The sequence below is a fragment of the Lepidochelys olivacea genome (assembly GCF_965140295.1).
Source record: "Lepidochelys olivacea isolate rLepOli2 genome assembly, chromosome: 11".
Lineage (NCBI taxonomy): Eukaryota > Metazoa > Chordata > Testudines > Cheloniidae > Lepidochelys > Lepidochelys olivacea.
In genome coordinates, this window is record NC_140421.1 from 16,886,961 (window position 1) to 16,912,359 (window position 25,399).

The 25,399-nt window shown below is 38.2% G+C and overlaps 1 protein-coding gene across 2 annotated transcripts in view; it reads right to left on the reverse strand.

Annotated features, from left to right (window-relative positions):
- Positions 1-3,731: 3,731 nt before the first annotated feature.
- ACTR3 (actin related protein 3) overlaps positions 3,732-25,399 on the reverse strand; it is a 50,980-nt gene continuing 29,312 nt past the window's right edge. Inside the window, exons 2-12 of one of the 2 annotated variants that reach the window (XM_084642546.1) lie at positions 19,088-19,166; positions 18,672-18,796; positions 18,087-18,197; positions 16,117-16,212; positions 14,097-14,204; positions 9,958-10,101; positions 8,794-8,967; positions 7,391-7,483; positions 6,405-6,530; positions 4,955-5,038; positions 3,732-4,540 (exon numbers count right to left, since the gene is read on the reverse strand). In XM_084642546.1, coding sequence (XP_084498672.1) covers positions 4,445-4,540; positions 4,955-5,038; positions 6,405-6,530; positions 7,391-7,483; positions 8,794-8,967; positions 9,958-10,101; positions 14,097-14,204; positions 16,117-16,212; positions 18,087-18,158 — 993 coding nt within the window. In that variant the 5' untranslated portion in view covers positions 18,159-18,197; positions 18,672-18,796; positions 19,088-19,166 and the 3' untranslated portion in view covers positions 3,732-4,444. The remainder of the gene's footprint in view (positions 4,541-4,954; positions 5,039-6,404; positions 6,531-7,390; positions 7,484-8,793; positions 8,968-9,957; positions 10,102-14,096; positions 14,205-16,116; positions 16,213-18,086; positions 18,198-18,671; positions 18,797-19,087; positions 19,167-25,399) is intronic. The other variant, XM_084642545.1, reaches the window with a different exon arrangement.

Consider the following 25,399-nt stretch of genomic DNA (forward strand, 5'->3'; position numbering starts at 1 on the left):
TTTTGCCTTCCTCACAGCACCATAGAACAGCTCAGGTTGAAAGGAGTAAGAATAGGAACATATTGCATGCAGGAATAGAGGAATGTTCAGTCTGCTGCACCATGTGGCCGACATCCAATGTAGAAGTAGGTTAAAAAGGCCAACTCCCAGCAATAAATGAGACCTGGACTATGGCTGGAGAACCTTTTGACCATGAAGAGAAGCGGAGTCCTAAAGTCTTCACAGACTAAGGTCCCCATTGGTTCCCTCAGTCACCTCGTTGAGGGGGCATGCAAGGGGATTTAGAAGTGAGCTGAGGCCTAGGGGTTAGGCTGAGGAGGATCAACCCCAAGTTGTTGGTTATATGGTGTGAGCCCTTTAAACACCACACAGGACCCAATTAAACGTACATGAGGGGGGGATGGCTAGATAACAATGGATAGGGACACTAAGTTAAATACACTTAAATCATCTGGGTCCATCTTTCATGCACCTGCTTGTCCTGGAAGTCTGGGTACCTGCAATAAAAATCCGATGGCACCGTGTCTGAGCATCAATACTGCAATTTTACAGCCCCACAGCCAGAGCCCCATGAACCTGAATCAGCTGACTCAGGCCAGCCATGGTTGCACCAAGGGTCTTCTATCTACATACCCTAAATCAACTGTGTGATTAATACAGTGGTGTAGGGGAGACCATCAAAAAATGGAGTTTTTATTTAATGTGTGTTTGGCACTACATTTCCTACCTTAAAAGCAATTTCAGATTTCTCACACACACTTTACTACACTGGGTATTAGGCGATGTGTAAGGCACTTGTTGATGAACACATTAGACCAATGGTGCCCAACCTTATCACGCAGGAGGGCCACATAAACCTAAGAATGAGCTTGTGTGGGCAAAGCAAATTCTACATATTTTCATAAAATTTGAAGTCACCTGTACTGATTTATATTTTAAGTTCAGTTTGTTTCGTATGTATTTAGACAGACAATACTGTACATAGGTTGTTTCTATTTACCCTCTTGTGTAAACCAAAATGATGCAAACATTGACACCAAAACACTAATGAATTGGCTGTTAATATAGTGTGTTGAAACAGGTTGCAGACCTTATGAAATGCTGCTCTGGTGTGTCATGTACAGGCTGCAGGTTGGGCCCCCTACATTACACCACTTGTTAGCCTCTTCCTTTTCTCAGGGGGAGGGATTTCTGCTATTTTTCAATGCAGAGGTGTTAAGAAATAGATATTAATTTAAGCAACAGTAGTTTATTTCCTGAACCCAATTCAGGCAGCATATCCATCTTAACAGTATTCTGTTATTGGCTGGATGGGTTTCAGGTAAAGTATCATCCTTGTTTGCAAAATACAGTAAAATAAAGCCTCAAAAGCTACAGGCACAACTGAACTTCACTTTTCCGCCAGACAACAGCACAACTATAGCTGTACATACAGCTTTACCTTCAAGACTAGACTGACTGAAGTGTGCAACTTGCTATTTCCCTGCTGCTGCAGTAGAGAATGCAATTCTAGAACACTTGGCACTCATATGTAGGGCCCTACCAAAATTCACATAAGAACGGCCACACTGGGTCAGACCAAAGGTCCATCTAGCCCAGTATCTGGTCTTCCAACAGTGGCCAATGCCAGATGCCCCAGAGGGAATGAACAGAAGAGGTAATCATCAAGTTGTCCATCCCCCTATCACCCAATTCCAGCTTCTGGCAGAGACTAGGGACACTATCCCTGCCCATCCTGGCTAATAGCCATTGATGGACCTATCCTCCATGAATTTATCTATTTATGAATTCACAGTCCATTATGGTCAATTTCATGGTCGTAGGATTTTAAAATTGTAAATTTCCTGATTTCAGATATTTAAATCTGAAATTTCATTGTTTTGTAATTGTAAGGGTCCTGACCCAAAATGAGTTTGGGGTCACAAGGTTATTGTAGAGGGGGTTGCGGTATTGCTACCCTTACTTCTGTGCTGCTGCTGGCGACGGCCCTGTCATCAGAGATGGGCAGCTGGAGAGCAGCAGCTGCTGGCCAGGAGCCCAGCTTTGAAGGCAGAGCCACCACCAGCAGCAATGCAGAAGTAAGGGTGGCATGGTATGGTATTGCTACTCTTACTTCTGCATTGCTGCTGACAGGGCGCTGCCTTCAGAGCTGGGCGCCTGGCCAACAGCCACAGCCATCTGGCTGCCCAGCTCTGAAGGCAGCACAGAAGTGGCAATATCATGGAATCATAGAATATCAGGGTTGGAAGAGACCTCAGGAGGTCATCTAGTCCAACCCCCTGCTCAAAGCAGGGCCAATCCCCAATTAAATCATCCCAGCCAGGGCTTTGTCAAGCCTGACCTTAAAACTGTGACCCCTCCCGCAAAATAACCTTTCAACTCCCTTTTGGGTCAGGACCCACAGTTAGAGAAATGCTGGTCTCCCCCCATGAAGTCTGTATAGTATAGGGTAAGAGCACACAAAAGACCACATTTCATGGGGAGAGACCAGATTTCACCGTCCATGACGCATTTTTCACGGCTATGAATTTGGTAAAGCCTACTCATAGGGCACTTTACTTCTTGAAAGTGCTGCAGAACATTAATCCTTATAATATACATGAGATGTATAATCCATAATTTTATAGATTGACAGAGTAGTTAAGAGACTTTCCCAAGGACAAACACTGAGTTAATGTAAGAGCTTGGAATAGAACTCAAACTTCCATCTCCAAGTACTATGCTCCAGCCACTAAGTCTACCTTAGAAGCCAAGTGCAATGTTTTTGCACTGATATTAACCAACAAACAAAGCACAATGAAATTATAGCAGTTGTCAGGAGAGAATAGGAATCGCACCTAGAGTTTTATTTAAAAAGATAAAGATAAATTTATATCATGATTGTTTAACAGTTTCTTATTTTGCTTCAAGGTTCTGTTTATTTTTAGCTTCTGCACAAAAAATGTCTTAGTAATAGTTGTAAAAATGCCTTTCCATATTTATCCTCGTTTTCTGGAAAGAATGGTCTCATTTGTCATACTCTCTCTTCTCTTTCAAGTGACTGAAAGATATCACATCTAAACGTTCATCTCTTTCCTCTACCCTTGATTTCTAGTGTCTCCATTTTTCATTTCAGTTGGGGGGAAAACTCAAGTAAAATATCTCCCTCTTGTGGTCTTCTGTGTAAACTGGTTTAACTAAGTTTGTGAGTCCAGCAGAAAATCTCCGGCTGCACATTCTTTAGAAAGATTTCCCTGTATTTTCTGTGTTCAAACATTAACAGCAATTGCAGATGATCACATTAAATACATCCAACTTCTTTCTAGAAACTATAAAAAAAACTTGCGCTTCACTTTACTTTTGCACATAAGCTATGAAAATTGAAAAAAAGGCAATGCTGTCCCCTGCAAACCACCACAGGAACTAAAATGAAAAAAAAAATTTAGTAATAAGCTATGGAGATGAATAAAACCAAATACTGAGATGTATAGACTGATTAATTTAGATGATGCCATACAAATTTCAGTTCTAAAAATTTCACTTTAGTTTGAGCAATGCACATAGCGATCTCTATCTTGCAAACCAACTGAGGAGTGTATGAAGACTTCGTGCAATGTGATCAACAAAGCCTCACACAAATATAAAAAGAAATGGTGTGCCTTTATTGGAATGGTGTTAGGCTTTAAAAATATACCACTTCTGATAATCAGATTATTTGTTTTTTAATTAGAAATGACACTACGGAACTGCAATACTGGTCCAACAGTCTTGTCTTTACTTTTGTTTTTTTAAGCAAGAAATAGAATGAAAATGCACCGAGTAATCAGAAAGCACTAGCAGGCATCGGTTAACCCAAGATACTAGCTTCTTCGTTCCAAAAGCACTTGCAAAGTTGGAACCGAGGGCTTAGACTGGTCATAATTTGCAATAACTAGAGTCACATGAGTAAGTTTCATGTGCCCTATATATATATTTTTTTAAATTTACCATTAAGGTGGTCACTGGTATTTTTTCCTCAAATATTACAGTTTTTCTTTAATTGATATTTTTCCTCAAAGTATAAAAAAGTATGAAATATAAACAAGTTCTTGCGTTGTACACATGTAAGAGTACAATTGAAGCATTAGAGAGCTGACTATCTACACACCGTCAAATCCCATCAAATCTTGGATAATTCCTTAATATACAAAATATCAGGGCACAGAAAGAACTAAAACCCACTTCTTTGTTTTGTTACGCACAGGTTCAAATATTCAATCTAAAGAAAAACACTTAATTATTTTGGCTTTCCACTATATCCGCATATTGAGACACTTATTAAAATATTCCTGTTTAATTGTGTTTGGGCTTTTTCTTATTGTCAAGTCATGTTTGTTATCTTCAATAGCCGCCATCCAGACAAACAAGTAATCAGAAAGACCCTCTTTCCCCCCCTTCCCTAGCCCTGACCCCTCTGAGGTCAGTTTTAAGACATGACTCCAAACACTGGGTTGTGACGACAGATGCTAGGACCAATCTCTTCATAATCTTTTTTGGTGTGGCATACTTGGTAGAACTCGGGCTGGAAAAGAGGAAAACAAAAAGTCAGATGCTCTGCTTGCATTTCAACTATACGTAAATCTCAATAATAACTGGGAAAACAAAGGTTTATTGAATTTGGAAACTCTGTACTTCGTTCTGAATTACTGCTAAACAAATCCATACAACAGACCTCACATTTGGCCATAAAGCCAAATATAGTATTCGATAAGAATACTCATTCAGAATCGTGTAACTATTATAAACAGATACATTTCATGACACTTGGTTGTCATTTGCTCCTTTAAATCTCTAAAGTCTTCATTGGACTCAAAGGTGTTTATATGCGCCTCCCCAAACACATCAATAGGAGTTATGAATGTGCATCAAGGACAGAATAGGATTCCAAAGTGTACCTAGAATGACTGAACCATGTTAAGTTTTATAACCAACTTACTGTGGAAGCCAGCATTGATCCTCCAAACCAAACTGCATATCTTTGCATATGATGAGTAATGACTTGTACATCAATAGGTTTGGGCTACAAAGGAAAACAAAATGAATACAATTAAAACTTGCTATTACTAGTAACACTCAAGAGTGTGTACGTTTTTCTTTACAGATCTAAGTTTAGTGCTCATAATTAAATCATTTCTTAAACACAGCATGTATATTTGCACTACGCTATATTTACACAACTACCACACACCTACTATTCTCCCAAATAAAAACTATTTTTAAAAAGTTAATTTTTAAAATGTCATGTGGTGATTCCACCTACATAAACACAATAAAAACCATGAAATTCCTATCTCAGACGTGTGTCATCACTTCGCAATCTACAACCATAGCTTTCTTTTTCTAAATTGGATCACCTACAAAGCAACATCTTCCTCTCTACATTCACACAAAACAGAAATTGTAACACCAAACTTAGAGTGGTTAGAAATGGATGTTTCCTGACTGTCTGGAGTATTGGTGTTGCAGGCAACAGTGTGTATGATGTAGTTTGATAATGATGGGTATATTTGGGTGTGTCGTGTGTGTTGGGTGTGAGTGCATGAAGTTGACTGAAATTTAGCGAGTGTGGTAGGTAACCTGAAGAAATAAGATGTGTGTGAGGGAAAGATTTATTGGAGGGAAGCGAGGTGCTGTGGTTCTGCGAGTGTTTCAAGCAATCACTGCAGATAAGTTTCATCATTTTGAAAGGTTATTGTTTGCAACTACTAATAGTGTTATTTAAGGTGATGCAATAAGGAAGTCTGATGTGTTTTGATTTTTCAGTAATTGATTTACTGTTGGGGAGAACAAAGGGCCTAGGTAGGTGGTCTGGGATGGAGTCCTGTATCGGTGCTGAGGCAGCCGTGATTGAATGGATGCACTAGGACATTAAAAGCAACAGTGCCATGGGGACATAGGACCTGCAAGATGGGAGGGTCCCAGATCTTGGTCTGCAGCCCAAGTCCTAACATCTACTCTGCAGTTAAACAGCCTCCCGTTAGCCCGAGCCCCAGAAGCCCAAGTCAGCTGGCATCGGCCAGCCGCGGGTGTCTAATTGCAGTGTAGACATACTCAGAGATTTCTACAGCTCATGAGTGCAGCAAGGGATGGGCAGCCCAGCTGTGAAGCAAGGGAAGCAGCACCATAGCGCTCTATTACACAATACTTGTGTTGAGATTATTCTCAGGAGCCCATTACAGTATATTAATCCTTGTTAAAATAATCTAGAAAATCTTTATATAAAAGAAGAATCAACTTTAGTTCAAAATGACAATACAAACAGAAGAGTGTCATTGCAGTAATTTCTTGTTACTTAAGACCTAGAATTTTCAGTAAAAAAAAGCATAATAAAAGAGATATACATGAGTCATGAACGTTAGTTTAATGTATTGGCTAAGGAAACAAACCTTCAGTCTGCCACCACTCAGTTCCTCACTGAGTTTCAGTCGGGCATCAACAGTTCTTTTCAAATCTCGTTGTAAACGGCGACCAAAGTCCCTGAACATGGTCGAACCTCCAGAGAGGACAATATTCTATAATGAATATGCATATACATTAGAAATAGGTCATTAAGTAATTTTAAGACCATCAAAAGTTAGATATTAGTCTTTGACGTAAGAGTGAAGACAGATGCTGATTATTATAATTATATTAAGGGTGCTTCCTGTTTACAAGGACTCAGACCTAAATTTTTGACTGATTAGTGATTTCAGGGGCCTCCATTTTTGGGTACTCTATAGGAGAGACGTTACCGGGGATTGATTTTTCAGAACTTGGATACTTGGCATGACTGAATATCAGACCTCTTCAGGGTTTCAATGTGGGCACCCAATATTGAGGCATCAAGAATTACTAGTCACTTCTAAAAGTTAGCTCCTCAATATTTATTCAGCCCTGGACATGGATATTCAACCTATGGTCACCAATTTGACATGGCATTTTAAAGTTATTACACAGAATGTTCTAAATTATTTAAATTTTAAAACGTTAGATAAAGTACCACACATAATTTGGGCTGTTACTCTTAAGAAAAGTAAATTGTTTACAAAAAGGTTTAAAATTCCCTTTGATCCCTACCATCATCTTTTCTTTCCCTCACAATTTTTCCTCATTTTTAACCCTTTTCCTTTTTTTAAACAGTACTACGGTCCCGAAACATTAAAATAGATTAAAATGTTCAAATTGCAATTCTGGTTAAAATTAAAGGGTTAGTGAAAATTTCTTCACTCTGAGTGCTCTTCTGTATGTTAGACCCAATGACAGTGCAGTTTGCTTTTAATCAAAAATCTACCACCAACTGTATAAAAAGATGACATCTATATCTAGTAAAGGACATACATGTTTGGACCCCACTGAAACAAAACTATTTTAAAATAGCTTCACTGTTACTGACCTTATACAGAGGACGTCTAACATCAATCGGACAATTCTGAATAACTTCATCTACTACTTCTGAAATGGGTTGTGTGAAGTCAGGATTAGCAAACTAAAATCAGAAGTCAAATTGGATATAAAAAACAGCAGTCATTAGGTAGCTAACATCAAGATTTTAAACCAACATACTTCAAACAATCTTGTACTTTTAATTCGAAAAAGAATCAAAGTGCAATTTGAAACAGCAGTAATTCTTTTCTGCGTTTTAGAAGCAAAACCCTTTTTCTTGACCTACTATGCGTACACAGGTTACCCAGGGGATCCCAGGAAAGTGAGAAAAGTAAGAACACAATTAAACTTGAAAGAGAAGAAAGCTCATTAGTAGTAGGGAGTCGGAGTACTTGAGATCAACATGTAATAGAAAGAGAGAAAGGAAAATTCAAGATTAATCCCAGACACGTCCTTAATTGAAAAAACAGTGTTAGTACATGCAGGAGTAATAGGAAGGATGTTCTGAGGGTTTTCCCCCCCTTCCCCCTCTCCCGCACATTCACAAATGGAAAACGGTCAAGTCAAATGCTGCACAGTTTATACCAAACAGAAGAGGGGAGAAAATAAATGAAGCAAGCCACCTTATTGCACTACATGTGCAACCATTAACTAATACTGGAAACAGAAACCTGAGTATTTTAATGGCCACTTAATAATAATCTTAATTATAATGGCCACTTAATCACTTAAAAAGAAAAAAGTGATTAGATTTTTTTTCCCCATTTTGCCAATTGTTCTCTTGTACTGCTTTTGTAACTTTAACGATTCTTTTGCAACAGTTCAAAGACCTCCCACCCTTCTCAGATGCTCGGTACTGAAGCACACAGTTTAACTCAGAATGAGGAAGTGGCCATGACAACAGAAAGAAAGAGAAAGAAGAACGAACGAACTGAGGAAGAAATAGAGTTATTCCTATCCGCTTTTCTAAAATGACCCTGAAAACAGGACTAGTGGCACAGAATTGGAAGTGAGGGGGAAAATTTTTAATTAAATTAAAATTGGTATTTTAAATGACTGGACAGAACCATGCACGACCACGGGGGGGGGGGGGAGTAGGGGGGGAAGAGGAGGAGGAGGAGGAGGAGAGGACCAATAACCCATATTAGCAATACAATTCTTTAAAACATTCTAGGGTTGTACTGTTTGTGTCTGCTCAAGTGCTTTAATTTGTATACTGAAAGGTTACCCAATAGCAAGAAGTAAAACTCACTCGCTTTTTACAGCAGCATTTATCTACTTTAAAATATAAACAGAGAGGCAAGTTTTCACATCTTTCAAATGCATTTAGATTTTAGTGTACCAATTTTAAACTGCTGTTCTACAGCTTGAATTGAAAAAATCTGAAGACCATTATAATTCACACCAATTTACCTCAGGATGAAAGAAGATCTCCGGCCCCAGGAATCTCTCATAGCCAACATCAATGGTGAATTCTTTCTTTGAGATTGCATTGATTCCGGTATACTGTTTAATCCATTTTGTACCATCTGTGTCATACTTGTTAAATTCTTTTACTAAATCAGGGCAGACATAACTAAAGCGCTCCTGAAAAATTAAATACACACATTTGTAGAAATCTTCCCCAAAATAGTAGGAAAATGATGGTATGTACTTACAATATGGAGCTGTTTGAACCCAATTACATATAATACAAATAAGGGGCCTTTTAAAAAAAGGTCCAGGCTCTTGGGAAGAGTTGGAAGCTGGTAAGTAGCTCCATAGTAGAGTACCAAAAAAAAAAAAAAAGTTCAGCTGACACTATGTACAATTAAATAATAAACTTTGCTTCTACAAATCATTTCTATGCATCACTGGGAGCAAGTTGGTTTTGATTCCATTTTTCCCTCAAATTCTATGGTAATGAAAAAGGAGTACTAAATGTATAATGTATTTCATAGATGAACATCCTTCAGTGGATCAGGTATAACAGATTTGTACTGCAGGAAAAAAAAGACAGCTACCTATGCAGAAGAAGTCATAAGGACATAAGAAACGCCATATTGGATTAGTATCTTGACTTCAGACTGAGGCCAACGCCAGATTCGTCAGAGGGCAATTATTGAGTGATCCATTCCCTGTCGTCCAGTCCCATCTTCACAGGCTTTGGGGCAGTCAGAGCATGGGGTTGCATCCCTGACCATCTTGACTAATAGCCACTGGTGGACCTATCCTCCATGAAACTAAATAATTTATAGTTATAGTGTTGGTCTTCACAACATCCCCTGGCAACGAGTTCTACAGGTTGACTGTGCATTGTGTGAATCAAAAAACGATAAGCAATTATGGCTTTTCATTTTACAGATAGCACCAGGAGAGTTTCCAGTTAAGTATTACAATAGTTACTCTCAGGGGAAAAGATGGTTCTAGACGGACATTGGTATATTAATATTATGTTATATTTTAGGTATTTAAATATCAACATTTATAGTCTCATTTAGAAAAAGAGTATCATTAAGAAGGGAGTTATTTTTAATATGATTTTAATATAAATGTATATTGTGGTATAACTCTGCCATTCATGAATTCTCATTTTACCTTCACTGCTTTAGCGGTTTCCAAGGATTGCTCAGGAGGAATTCCTACTTCTCGCTCTCTCAGCAGTTGCTGAATGAAGTATGTTATATCTCGTCCTGCAATTGGAATATGTTTGATACAGCTGCCAATCACATAGCCTTCAGCCTGGAAGTAACATTAATTTGGAGAAGGAGAAAAAAATGCCTTTCATCAGCTTCAGAAAAAAATAGTTACTTATTGAAGCATATAGAGTGCAATTCTGAAAATGCTTAGTCACATCCTTACATGATCGGGTCTTCACTACCACAATTCAGATTTATCAGAGTTACACTTACACACACAATCCCTCTCATAATCTTGCACCCTTGATGGAGTCCTAAGGACATTCCCGTTATTCATAGCTCTTTACGCTCCATTTCTGAGGCCCTGCATTTGGTTACCATTCTTACAGGCAACAGGGACCAGACACATCCATTCTGTCAGCACTTAAACATCTTACTCTCTATTTGCTCCTTAAGTCAGAGAAAGTGAGTGCCATTGAATGATGGGAGGCATTCTCTCATCCACTACTGTTCAATAGCACTCAAGAGTTGTAGGCACTTAAGTATGCAAGAGTTTACAATCTATACGGGCAAAAGAGATGAGAGGAGGAGACCAGCAAAGTCCAGCAAAGTGATCAAAATGGCATTTAGCACATCACATTGGTCCATCATTTTTATCATTTTTCATTCAGCAAGTGGAGTACCCCAGGGGTCGGTCCTGGGGCCGGTTTTGTTCAACATCTCTATTAATGATCTGGATGATGGGATAGATTGTACCCTCAGCAAGTCTGAAGATTACACTAAGATGGGGGGAGAGGTAGATATGCTGGAGGGCTGGGATAGGGTCCAGAGTGATGAAGACAAATTGGAGGATTGGGCCAAAATAAATCTGATGAGGTTCAACAAGGACAAGTGCAGAGTCCTGCACTGAGGACGGAAGAATCCCATGTACCACTACAGCCTGGGGACCAACTGGCTAAGCAGCAGTTCTCATAGAATCATAGAATATCAGGGTTGGAAGGGACCCCAGAAGGTCATCTAGTCCAACCCCCTGCTCGAAGCAGGACCAATTCCCAGTTAAATCATCCCAGCCAGGGCTTTGTCAAGCCTGACCTTAAAAACCTCTAAGGAAGGAGATTCTACCACCTCCCTAGGTAACGCATTCCAGTGTTTCACCACCCTCTTAGTGAAAAAGTTTTTCCTAATATCCAATCTAAACCTCCCCCACTGCAACTTGAGACCATTACTCCTCGTTCTGTCATCTGCTACCATTGAGAACAGTCTAGAGCCATCCTCTTTGGAACCCCCTTTCAGGTAGTTGAAAGCAGCTATCAAATCCCCCCTCATTCTTCTCTTCTGCAGGCTAAACAATCCCAGCTCCCTCAGCCTCTCCTCATAACTCATGCATTTTTCTGCAGAAAAGGACCTGGGGATTACAGTGGATAGAGAAGCTGGCTATGAGTTAGCAGTGTGCCCTTGTTGCCAAAAAGGCTAACGGCATATTGGGCTGCATTAGTAGGAGCACTGCCAGCAGATCAAGGGAAGTGATTTTTCCCCTCTATTCTGCAGTGGTGAGGCCACATCTGGAGTATTGCGTCCAGTTTTGGGCCCCCCACTACAGAAAGGATGTGGACAAATTGGAGAAAGTCCAGGGGAGGGCAACAAAAATGATTGGGGACTAGGGCACATGTCTTACGAGGAGAGGCTGAGGGAACTGGGCTTGTTTAGTCTGCAGAAGGGAAGAGTGAGGGGGGATTTGAAAGCAGGCTTCAACTACCTGAAGAGGGGGGGGTTCCAAAGAGGATGAAGCTCGGCTGTTCTCAGTGGTGGCAGATGACAGAACAAGGAGCAATGGTCTCAAGTTGCAGTGGGGGTGGTCTCGGTTGGATATTAAGAAACACTATTTCACTAGGAGGGTGGTGAAGCATGGGAATAGGTACCTAGGGAGGTGGTAGAATCTCCATCCTTAGAGGTTTTTAAGGCCTGACTTGACAAAGCCCTGGCTGGAATGATTTAGTTGGTGTTGGTCCTGCTTTGAGCAGGGGGTTGGACAAGATGTCCTCCTGAGGTCTCTTCCAACCCTAATCTTCTATGATTCCACCCTCCCTATCCTCACCTGTCATAAAGAAGGATAGGGGAGGCAGGTGTTTAATTCTATCGTAAGTGATAGGATATTGGTGTTCATGTGGATTAACTTGTAAATTGCATATGTTTTAACAGGAGATTAGGTTCCTCAACCTTTAAAAAAGAAGATCAAACCAGAAGACTAAATTATTCTATCATCAGATATACTGTTTGTACAGCATATGCAGTACTCTTTACAGTATTTAAAATATTTGAAAGGTCTTAACTATTTCAAGTTCTGCATGATCTCTGAAATTTTAATAATGAGCTAAAACATTTTGTAAGTAGCAAACCCATACTTAAAATGTGTATTTTTAACTAAAAATGATCAAAATGAATATTTACATGTATGTCTGTCTCATTGCGGAGACTACATTTTCATCTATCAATTCCTTTTCATCTACTTACATTTTTAGTACTTCATCTATTGCATTACATTAGAGTATAGATGGGCATTTGACCCGTCCAAAAATAATTAGTTAACTGACTGGTCAAATAAATGTGAAAACTGTCAAATACTTTAAAGCACTAATTTCTTAGAACAGTAACCAAAAAAAAGAGTAAGACTTTATGGTCGCCAATAGGCTTAGCCTAAGATAGATACTTATGCCTAATTACACACATAAAAAGTACTTTTAACTAAGTTATTTCAACTCAGAGAATTGTGAAACAATGAAATGAAGTTCTAAAGAAAAGTGAAAGAATTACAGAAGTGAGTGATCAAGACAGTTCAGTAGGCTAACAGATGGCACCCTCATGCACCCAAAAACGTAGCTGCTGCCTACATCAGGGCAATTTTGACGGAATATTTGACAAGAGTCAAGTATATGGTCAGCTGACCAGTCAATTGGCTGGTCCAAGCCTACATCCTGGGTATTTGCTTTAGTATGCTAAAGGTTGAAAAATGCTGGAAATAAGAAACTCCTTTGTAAATATATCGTCCCCTAACTGTCCAAGTGATACCAAAAAAAATTACGTACAACCTGTTCATCTATTTAAGTTAAAATATTAAGAAAGTTCTGCTGTCTTTTAATAGCCATTTAAAACCGATTAAGCATAATAAAAATAACCTAACTTACCATTACAAGAGTTGAAATTTCAGTAATCTAATAAGCCTTAGCAGAAAAACACCATCTCTAATAAGAGTCTAATCTGAAATATTTTACATAGTATTTTTCACTGAGCTGAGATGAAAAACTGTAAAGCACATTTAGATCATAACCAATGTAACTTTCCAATATAATGAATCAAGCAAATGAGCGTACTGTTAATTTACAATTAGTAAGCTCATTTACATAGTTCTTTATTTTGTAAGACTGGTCCTACAAAACACCAGATACCCATTTTCTCCTCAAAAGACAGCTATGAAAAGAGATGTATTTCCATTCATCTGGAGAAGAAAACTAGTATATACTCCAATTATAAAACTTTCAGTGTGCAATTCTGTAAATTGCATTGCATGCCTACAGCAAAAACAACACTTTGACATTTAATAAAATTATACATTAGTTATAAAATAAAATAATTATATGTTCTATTTTTAAGATCTTATAAGTCTGTTAACCAACTTTATTATTTGAGTCATGTAGGAATTTTCCTACCTGTTTGATCTTTGCTGTATGATAACTAGAATTGTAATTTTTCTGATTTAACAGTTTGGATAAGTGGAAGTTCTGACCTTAATATAGAACATTTGATGTACATGAATATTAGGGTTCTAGTTTACAGATGACAAAATTGATTCAGAGTAAGGGCCAAGTTCTGTGAGCTTCTGAGGACACTGAACTAACACTGACTTTTAATGAGGAAACGAGAGTGCTCTGCAGTTCTCAGCACCTTAGCATAGGAGGGCTGCAGGTGAGAGTTGCCAGAGGTCATTCAGTAACAGTCATGTTTTAACTACAACAAAAGCCACCCATATCAATGTTCACTTCAGCAAGGTTACAATGCGTGATATAGCATTACATTATGCGGCTTTGATATTTTGATACTTACCACAGGAATTACATGAGTAACACCATCTCCACTGTCTATAACTGTGCCAGTCAATGTCCGTTCTCCTACCTGTCTTGATGTCCAAGATGCAGCTAAGGCAAGGACAGCCTTGCAAAAGAGAAAGCAGAATTTGAACCTTAGTTTTACATTGATGCATAAAGCCTATACTGAGGTTCCTCTACAGCTGATGTTTTATACCCTTTGAATGAAGATACAAAAAAAGCCAAAGTGAGCAAAGTCTATTTAAACACAACTGAAGCAAAATAACCTAAGCCCTCAATATTTGAACACTTTTCATTTTTCCCTTACAGCACAATGGAAACAAAACAAGTACATCGTATTTTGACACTAATGTAGCATAAATTACCATGTACTGAAAAGGGAATTGAAGATGTATTGCATTCTAAACAAAAGTACTAGAATTATTAGAGTTTGGCATTTAGTTAGTTTCCTTTTATAGGCAAATACACTTATAAACTAAGGGGCAGATCTGTGGTTTTCCACCTTTTTTCATTTGTGGACCCCTAAAAAATTTCAAATGGAGGTGGTCCCAAGGGGTCCATGAACCACAGATTAAAACCACTGTTCTATGGTAACAACCATCTTTCACAGACCTCTGAGACATAGTCTGTAGACCCCTAAAACCACTAGGCTAGATCCTCTGTTGGTGTAAGCTGGCATGGTTCCACTGATTTCATTGAAGGATGCAAGTTTAAACATCAATTCTTGTTCGAACCTCCACTTAAGTGATTTACACAAGCAAGGAACATCAGATTGTATTTCTACTATCTGAAGCGTTGGAGGAAATGAACTTCAAACTGTTAGGAGACAAAATACATCATCCTCTGTATTCCTCACACACTAAAGACTTTTTTTTTTTTTTTTTTTAAATGTTCGAATTGGAGAGCAGGACACTACTGGCAGAAAATAACCATATGATAGGTGCCACTTGGAGAGGTCTACACATTTATACAAATGAATGGTAAATGCATGTTTGAATATCAAGGTCGCTGCCTGACACGGTACTAAGAAAAACATCTCTCCAAGGAAGCTTGAATGAAAGAAGTGGAACATCCACTTTATATTTTGGAGGAAGGGGATGGGTCTAGACCCGTGGATGAACAACTAATAGAAAATGTGAAGGAATCTAGATGAACCTATATGTGAGTCAGTATGATTTCTCCAATGGCAAATTAGTACCTATATATTTATTTGCATATTTGATTATACACCAGGATAGAAGAAAGAATTTGTCCAGTAGTAAAAAGCATAATCACAAAATTGAAACTGATTTCTAAAGGGAATCTGCTTAAGTGCTATTGTGTTCCATCTCCTTAAACAAATATAAACTATATCATGCTCCCAAAACAAAAATTCCTAAGGAAACAGCATCAATGCTTTCTAAAAATAAAATTTTTCACTAAAGCTCAAGTTACAAATCTCTCTCTGAATAATCTTCAGTGTAATTCACTAATTTGTGTGCATTAGTACAATTTATGGATTGGAAAGTAACAGTGGAGTGGTGGAATATCTATATAAAACAGCTTTCCCAAAACAAAAACCAACAAAAAAAAAAAGTATTGATAGTTCCTGTCCCTAATGTTTTCTAGCCACAGAACAGGCACAGCACAGAAATACAGCAATGCAAGTTCTGCAAAACAGAGATACTCCCATCCAAAGGGCTACCTCTAGACATGAAAGACAACTTTCTGTTCTTGGCCTATTGCTACTTATTATGGTGTGTTTTCTCATGTGAAACCTGGCCTTCACAAACTGAGTTGAAACCACCAGTTAATTTTACATAATATCATTTGGCTGCTAGCTGGAGTACGTATTTTTGACCACTAGACTGGATTTGAGCCAGTCACCCCATGAAAACCTCTGACCCAAATATCAAACTCCAAAACGTCTTCCAACCACTAGAATTATGCACAATTTTTTCATTGGGTTTAAAGATTATTTAAATTAAAGTTGAGAAAAATCATCCTTCCTTCCCTCCACTTAACAGTTGCCTTCTCACCTGAACAGCAATGTACAGCCCTGGAACGTTGAAAGACTCGAACATTATCTCAGCAGTATATTCCCTATTTTCCGGAGTATTTAGTGGAGGTTCAGTCTGTATGACAGAAGTGATTTTTAAAATCAATTCAAATCCAATAGTTGCATTTATTCAGATTTTAAAACACACCAAGAAAAGTTTTCAGGTTGTGAGCTTAATAATTTACCCGGAGTACAAATAGCAGGCACTCACACTGTGCTTTAAAAAGCAAACTGTTTAATTTAGTAAACCTGTCAATTCCCATGAAGGCTGAAAGACTAATGCAAACTGCACCATAGGGATATACCACTCTATGTGACAATGCAGGAACACAAAGTGATGTGAAAATTAATTCTTGCCGCAATTTACCAAGATATATTGGTGTCCTCTTATCTTGGTTATTTCACTGCAACATTGTATCCATTAACAGAATATAGCACTATCATCCAAAAATAGGACTGTTGTATATTCCAACTGTTTTGATACCCCCAATTACAAAAAGGCTATTTTTTCCTCAGCAATTCATCTAACTGAACATAGATATTATGTTCTATTTTCTTCTCAAAGGCAATATCTGAAAAAGATCGTCTGTTACCATCTGAATGAATTATATTAAAGAGAGACTGGGACAGAATACATATGATGTGCTACTATAGTGAACTTGGACTTATTACAAACTATAGTTCTCTTTGTTCTTTGAAAGTATGCATTCTGAATGTTATATGAGTGAGGCATATTTAAACAAACAAACATAATATTTGTTGCTACCAGTTGCTTTTGTGTAGGCATACACTACAGTTCCAGTAGAGGAGGAATACGGACTTCAACCTGCAACCCTCATTGAAGTGCCACTGATTTCAATGAGATTCAATGTGGTTGGTTAGTGGATGCAGATTCAGGCTCTATATTCATGGAACAAACTACGGTTGTGATACTAAAGCCATTTTCTGCCTTTACCTTTTTTTTTTTATAAATAAGTAGGGGAAATTTTCAAGAAGAGTTATAAATTGGTCATGAATAAAATTTAAGCTGAAAATTAGAAGAAAGTTTCTAACCATCAGAGGAACGAGATTCTGGAACTGCCTCCTACTAAGAGGAGTGGGAACAATTGCTTAGCTGGGTTTAAAATGGAGGTTGATGAATTCATGAACAGGATGAAATAACAGAGCGGCCTGTGATAGCAGGGGACTGAACTTAATGATCCAGAAATTTCTTTCCAGTCCTATGTTTTTAACTTCTATATGTGGACATTTCTTTTTTAAAAAAAAAAAAAAAAAGAGTCTTGTAAAAAAAGACTGAAGTTGTGGGCAACTTGACAAGTTAATTGTAACTAAATTGTGTAGCAAATTCAACTCTCAAAATCCAAGAAAAAGCTTTCAGCAACAGTTGAGGAATTAAGAAGGCTCAGAACTTGCCCCAAATCCAACCATAAAATGTCAACTACTCAAAGCTGCAAAACAAATCCCACTGAATAGACTTACAATCCATGTTTCCACAGGCTCTGTAAAAAGAACGGCAACTGAAATGAAACTTTCAGCAACTGCATACAAATGATACAGTAATTGTTCCGTTTTAATACAACTGCTATTAACACAGCGCACAGACTGCTACTGCATCACTGGAAAAATACTTACCTAAAATGTAGTTTCCATGACATCACTATTCACTTCAATGGAGAGCTGTTGCAACAGAGAAAGTTTGGGGCAATAGAAATAAAAGGAAGAACAGGAGTTTGTAGATCAAACACTCCTTTGCTTTTAAAGCTCATAAAAAATAAAGCAGCAACATATAGAGAAGCAGCCAGACCATCTTGGCTTCAGCCAATGCACATAACCTTTAACTTCCTACACAGGTGGCGCAGCTTAAAGATTTATTTACATAAAAGGATCTTTGTGTAATAAACACAAAATTCTTACATATTCTTTCATAAACAGGAAGTAATTTGTACTCACCAAAAGAAAGTAATGATCTTCTGGTTCTGCTCTTAGATATTTAAAGATAACTTGCTCCATAAACCTCTCCATCAAGTCCCAGTCTTCAACTATACCATGGCGGATAGGCCACTGTTAAAACAGATGCATCAGTATGTATTTGGAAAGTTTAAAATAAGAAGTCTTATTGATTGTAAGTGCAGGAAAAAAAATTCACTGAAAGTGGCGACAAACTACACAGTAAGAACACTGTGCTGTAAGTTCTTCCTACCGCAGAATGATTAATAATTTGAAATTCTGAAGTCTTTCTAAGTACTCATCTATGCTGGAAGATAGACAGTAAACAAATGTGCTTCACTCTCCAGTGTTACTTCAAAGAAAAAAATTAACGTACTTTTTTTCCCAAATGAAGACAAAATGTTTTGAAAGTTACCAGAACTGGTTGACTATTAAATCACATATGAATATCATTTTCTTTTAAAAAGTACATGTTAAAAATGGAAAAATAAAGAGTTCTTTACAGTTAAGGATCAATGAGAAACCATTTATTTTACAGTGGATTTTTTAGAAGTATTAAATTCATAAAGAAGAACTATCCTTTAATACCTTTGTTGCATAAGTTGGTTTTTCTATTGCTTCGTCCCCAATAAAGAAGTCTAAATCATCCACACCTTTTGTAACCCTCCTTTGTGCTTGATCAACAACTTTTGCCGATTCCTTGATTGCAATACCTTTAATAAGCAACAGATATACAAATGACATTGTAGATTGTACATCCTGAAACTTCTGTCATACTTCAAAGCTTTATATTCTGGATTAAAACATTGCCACCTGGAAATAGTTTACCATTCCTAGCTTCGGTGCAGGTACAATGAGTCTGCATAGAACACTTAAAAATCCCATTTGAAAGGCCACCTATAATGAAACACTATTAGGATTGAATAATACAACACAGTCATGAAAAACAAAATATGAACATGGTGCAATGCAAAGCATACAATGCAGAAAGAGAGGTTACTTACTTTGTGCAGTAACTGTGGTTCTTCAAGATGTGTGTCCCTCTGGGTGCTCTACTTCAGAAGCACATGCACCTCTCGAGCCCTTGATTGAAGATTTTCAGTTAGCATCCATTTGGCCCATGCCTCCTCATGCAATATAGGGGTGTGTGGGTGAGCTGTCCTCAGTTCCTTCTCTACCCAAACACCCCTAAGGAACAGTCCAAAGCAGAGGGGAAGGAGGGCGGGTAGTGGAGTATGCATAGGGGGACACACCTCAAAGAACCACAATTACTGTGCAGAATGAGTAACTTTCTTTGAGTGGTGTCCCTGTGGATGCTCCACTTGAGGTGACTTCTGAGGGACGAGGAAGGGAGGGTGTGATATAAAATGTATCGTGTAGCCTAATGCTCTGACCTATTTATCTGAAGTGACCCACCTCCAGGCATGTTGGAAGTAAGCAGGGCAGTCTCCAAAGTGCAGGGAGGTGGGCTAGTAGGAGCAGCTGTGAATACAAAAGTGCGGGAAGATTCAAATCCTTGACCAAGCCAACGAAAATGTTGCTTCGAAGATGGCTAGGTGGTCATGGAAGGCAGTTGGGCAGCCCTCTTTTTCTTAAACTTACGCCTCTTTCCAGGGCGTTTGGTGGATCTATGGGACCTGGAAAACGGAGCAGGATGCAGTCTCTAGGTAGTCTGTGACCTCCTAAACCTTTTCTTATTTGTAGGTGTATATGTGCCCAGGGATTGAAAAGTAGCCCTAGAATTTGTTAGAGTGTTCAAGAACTCATCTGTGGTTTATAAGAACAGCTTGCAACTGTTGAAGAGGAGCTCCTCCCTGGTGTTCTGTACTTCTCTTGGAAACCCCAAGAAATGACCATGATGCCTTGTGCATAACCACCGTCATAAAGATGCAACTGGTAGCAGTGTATGAAGCATCAAAGGATGTTTGAAGAGTGGTTATGGCCACCAACCGCCTTTCTGAGATGGACTGGAATTGCTCCCTATGATCTTGTGGGAGATGCTCAATAAAAGCTGTGAACCGGTTATAATTTGCAAAATTATATGTGGGCATGACTGCCAAATAATCACAATCCTGAACTGGAGGAATGCTGAAGAATAAGCCCTTGGCCCAAAGATATCCAGCCTTTTCTGGTCTGTGTCATATGGAGTAGACTTACTGAAATACTGACTACCCTGCTCATTTACCACATCCACCACCAGAGAATTAGGTGTGGGAGGTGGGAAAACAAAAAGACAATAATACTTTTCATCTTCCTGTTTACATGTGGGCAGAATAATGTCAGGTGTCTGCCATGGAAGTATAGCTGGATCCAGGAGTACCTCATTGATGGGTAACTATTCTGGGGGTGTTGCTGACTGCAGGATAACCATCAGTTTTTGCTGTGAATTCTTGACACCTCTGAGAGGAATCTGAAAAGTGTCAGTCACTCTCTGAGATCATGAAATTACTGGAAAAAAAATCATCAGCTGTGGATGGTGGCAGAACCATAACCATCTTGTCCAGAAGTGAGGATGAAGTAGGAATTTGAGAGGTGGCCTCCTTATCTGCCCTAGCCTCCTGCTCCTCAAATATTTCCTCCTGTCTGGGGCTGGCTGGGGAGGAGAGGGCTATACAACTCTGGCCTCCCTATGAGACGGTACCAGTGGTCTGGTAAATTGTCGCCGATAAGCAGCCCGGGGGGGGGGCGCGGCGGCCTCACTGGAGAATCCTGTGGTACTGGAGGACGGTAGTCCAGAGATCAGAGTCTTGGTACCAAGAGACCCTCAGTACCCATGAGGAGCAGAGACTCTGGTTAATCTGTTATCAAGAGGTCCTTAGTATATCTGAACTCCTGCGGTACTAAATAGGAGATCAGTACTGAAGCAGCAGCTAAGGCCATGGTTGCCGAAGCTGATCATGGGCTCTTATTATACAATTATTAGAAATATAGAAAGCCAAGGCATGCTCAAGTTGGACATACTCGGGCTCAGTCTAAGGCTGAGGCAGTGGAGAAGGAACTGAAGGTGGTTCACACCACACTCCTACATAGCTTTGGTGTCTGGCATGAGGAGGCAAAGGGTGCATACGCAGGTCGAATGGACACAGCTAACTGAAAAATCTCTGATCAAGAGCTCAAGAGATGCATGAGCGCCTGAAGTGGAGCACCCCTAGAGATACTACTCAAAGAAGAAGTTAGTATTTTAGCAGAGTCAATAAACTCGCTGTTAATTCCACCTGTTGAAGACTTGCCTCAACTGGCAATGGACTACTTTACCTCCACATTCAACTAACGACTCAGCAGCCAGAAAGACAGGAGAAAAAAGGAAACATCTGTTCAATGTGCACCCACATTCAAAAAAAAAACAGAGAAGATACTAAAAATGTATAAAGAATGGGATAAAGATATTTTCAACACCATGCCATTATATAAATGGATGTTTCGTTCTGATTGAACTCGAAGTTTAGTTTTAGACACCTCATCATCAAGACATTAACAGACCAAGAAGGGATTCAAAAATGCAATTAAAGTCTGGGGAGAAAAGATTTCCACAAAGAGAGAGATAGGAATATTAAGATTCTTTATCTTTTAGAGAGGGGACATGAGGGAGATATACAAAATAATGAATACTATTGAAAAGATCGGTCAAGTATTCTTCTTTACCTTCTATCACAACACAAGAATGAAAGTTAGGAAGACACTTTCCCTTATAGCACCTTCTTTATTTATTATGGGGGTTTTGCACACTGAAGCTTGAGGTACTGGCCAATATCAAAAACAGGATACTCGGTAGATGGATCATTGGCCTGATCCAGTAAGGGTACCATGCACCTGACCTTCGCCTCCAATCTTTTGCAGCTTGATTTGGCTAGTTGGGTTAGCGAGTGCCTGGTAAATTTTTCAACCCTGCAGATCAGGAGAGGGTTTAATTTTAAAGGTGAAGTCAGGTGTCATATACACTTCCATATGTAAGTCAAAAGGTGTTCAATTATTGGTCAATACCTAGACCTGTGAAGGTATTGACAAATAATAGTGAAGGATGCTGAAGCAACGTGTGAAAAATCCTAATCCAACCACTTGGGGATAGTGACTTTTGCTAATGAACAGAGGATCTTAACTGAGCACTTGCTCGTCATAAAAATCCTAAGCATTTACTACTGAATCCTACTTTGCTCCTCAGAGCAGTGAAAGAAGACAAATCAATTATCAACAGAGACAGCAAGAACCATAGAAGAGCCAAGACTGAAACTAAGAGTGAGACAGAAAGAGATGAATGGTATTATACATTTATAAATTATAGTAGCTTACTCATAGATGGTAAGGGGTACAGGGAGAAAAGCACCCAATAGGAGTAGAACTGAGCAAATAATTCATTTTCTGTTCTGTGGCTGAACTGGGGGGGAGGGGGGGGGGGGCGATCTCTAAAATATTCAGTTTGTTTCAGACCCAAAACGGATTGATTGTTTTTCTTGCCAAATAAAAAAATAAAAATAAAAAAAATATCTTTCAGGTTGAATGAAAGGCTTTGAATTTTGTTTCAAGAGCAAACATTTTATTTCAAAAGTGTTACTTCCCAAAAAAGGGGGGGGGGGCATATTTTTTGGCAGATTTACTCTCTGAAGAAAATTTTGTCCAACTCAAATAGGAGGATGCAAGACAATCTTGTGCTACACATAAAAGGAAGAGTTGTGCCAAGCATTTTTAAGAGCTCTATTATAAAGCTCTTTGATACTTTAGGTTAAGAAGGCTCTTGCTGCCCAGCAGTGACATCTTAAAAACAGTTTTGAGACAGACACCACCACTTGCTATAAACCTCCAGAGTTTTTCCACTTAAAGTGATTTACCATTGCTCCAACCTAAAATAGGATGACTCCATATTTCTTGTTGAATGTGAAACTAGCCTACATTTTGGGCAACATTTGAAAATAAAAAAAGAAGCAATTTACAAAAGCAGCACATTGTGACAATACAAACTGGAAATTAAATCTGAGTAGTGAAAGAACTAGGTTACCATGGTGTTCGAAGATGGGAACTTCTGCAGCAGTATCAGAGAGCAGTTGGCTTTGGTTGTTCAGCACAAGATTGAAAAGCTTTTAGAAGAAAGAGGATGTATTTGTGTCATACTGACTTTTGTGCTCAAAAACTGATGGGGCCATTTGTTTTAAATATAACAACTGGAAAAAGAAGAGAATGAGTCTTTAAAATTTGTGTTCATACAAAAAATATTTTGATATGGACACAAGAAACTAGGAGTGCTTGCTCTGGAGGGATATCAATTACTTGATATTTTGAACATATATCGCACAGTAAAAATTAAAGACAAGAAAGAAGAAGGTTTGCTGGACATTAACAAATAGCTGGGAGACAGCAAAGAAAGAAAATGAACCACTGAACTCCAACAGGGACAAAACAGTCTTCTTGGCCAATGCAGTTGGCCTAATATTTCACATTTACTTAATTTTTCTAGCAAGTTTCCTTGTGCAGTACAGATGCATATTCAGAATTAAGCAGGAAATCAATATAAAGGAACAGTGGGAGAGAAAAATATTCTTTGAGAGTGGGAGATCAGGAAAGAGAAACAACTGATCAAGAGGGAAGGAATGCTGCTCAAACTGGTTATATAGTAAGCATTTTTCCCCCCTAAAGAATCAGAGAGCAATAGCCAATATTTAAAGTCAAAAGAAAAAAAATTAAAATAGCAAAGGTGGAGTGAAAGAAGCTAAAAATATAGAAGCTTTTAAGAAAGCCTCGCTTATTTCAGTATGATTTTATGTATATGTACTGCTGAAATTTATCTAATGTTGATTACTGATTCTATTTTACCCCATTTTGGGTGGTGGATTAGTTTATTATGCAATTAGTGTAATTATTATATAATTTGGCCTAAAGGACAGATGACGAAATATTTAATTTCATCAAATGATAGTGTTGCAGACTAGGATACTTTCAAAAGCAGTCCCATTTAGACTGCAGCTATTTCCACAGTATGGTAATTTTTGTGTTTGATATACAAATAACTGAACTTATTCATGGATATTTAAAAACCATTATTTCCTCAAAGATTTAACATATATATGTGCCACTATCCTCTTTTCTTGATGACCGGTTACATAATTTCCCTGCTTATCTCTTAGGTAATTCCCACTCCAGTATTTAATGTCTAAAGCAGACCATTATGATCATGTTAGAATTACTAGCAAGGAAGAAGAGATGCATGAAGAATAAATAGAAGAAACATCTGAATATCTGGGAGTGTACAAATACAAGTTTTAAATATTCTAATCCATGTAAGTAGATTTATGTCCATATTTGAAGTGAAAAGTCTATCTTTAATATTATAATGCAAAAAGAATGACAAGTGGATTATTCAGTTAAAGGCATTTGTTCAGCAACATTTTCTGTAAATCCAACATTAGCTCCTAAATACTGTTCTCAATGTCCTGTTGAGAAATAGCAATTTCCACAACACACTTAACATTAAAATTCTAAAGGGAAGTAACTGGCTAGCAGTTACTAGTTTTTGGTGAAATAGGCAGTACTGACAAGGCAACATCGAAAGTGAAGGTTTAAGGGGAAAAGCAAAACTGAGGATAGTACACTGGAGAGGATATATCAAGTAAACATAAAAAAAGCAAAAATGATCAAAAACAAAACAAAAAAAGGTGGATAGTTCAAATTAAAAACCCACATAGAAAAGAAATGGATCTATAGTACTGGAGTAAATCAGGGGAACAGTAAGAAATATTAAATGCATCAAGTTTAGTTTCCCATACAAGTATTTTGTTGCCAAAGAAGCAAGACAGCCCAAACTAGCCACAATATTTATTTTGCAACAATAATTTTTAAGCACTACTGCTTCTTATCCTGTTTCCATTTGGTACTCATTCAGTGAAATTCATTTGTGCTGATTAGTTTTTTCTACCAAGAATTGATACTTGATTGATTTGACCCAGGTGATCAATGACATAGTGCCAAATCTTTTAACCTTCTAGATGGACTTCCAAAAGGAAATTAATTGAATTCTACATTCTACTCCAGTTTGGCAACAATCACCGGGAACCCCTTCATGAAGAGGATGGAATAAAGATGTAAATTTTACACGAAAAAAGAAAGTTAAAAAAAATCAGTTTCTACAAGTACCATTTGCAAAACTTAAGTTGGGAAACTGTTAATGGAAACACTGAAAAAGTCTGGGGAAAATACATCAGGTCAAAAGAACTGAAGATATGAAAACATACCAGAAAGTTGTAAATTAGGCGGTTTTCTCCAGTTATATATGGTCACAACTTGAAATATTTACATGGTCTCTTGAAAGGTGAACCATACCTGTGCTACTG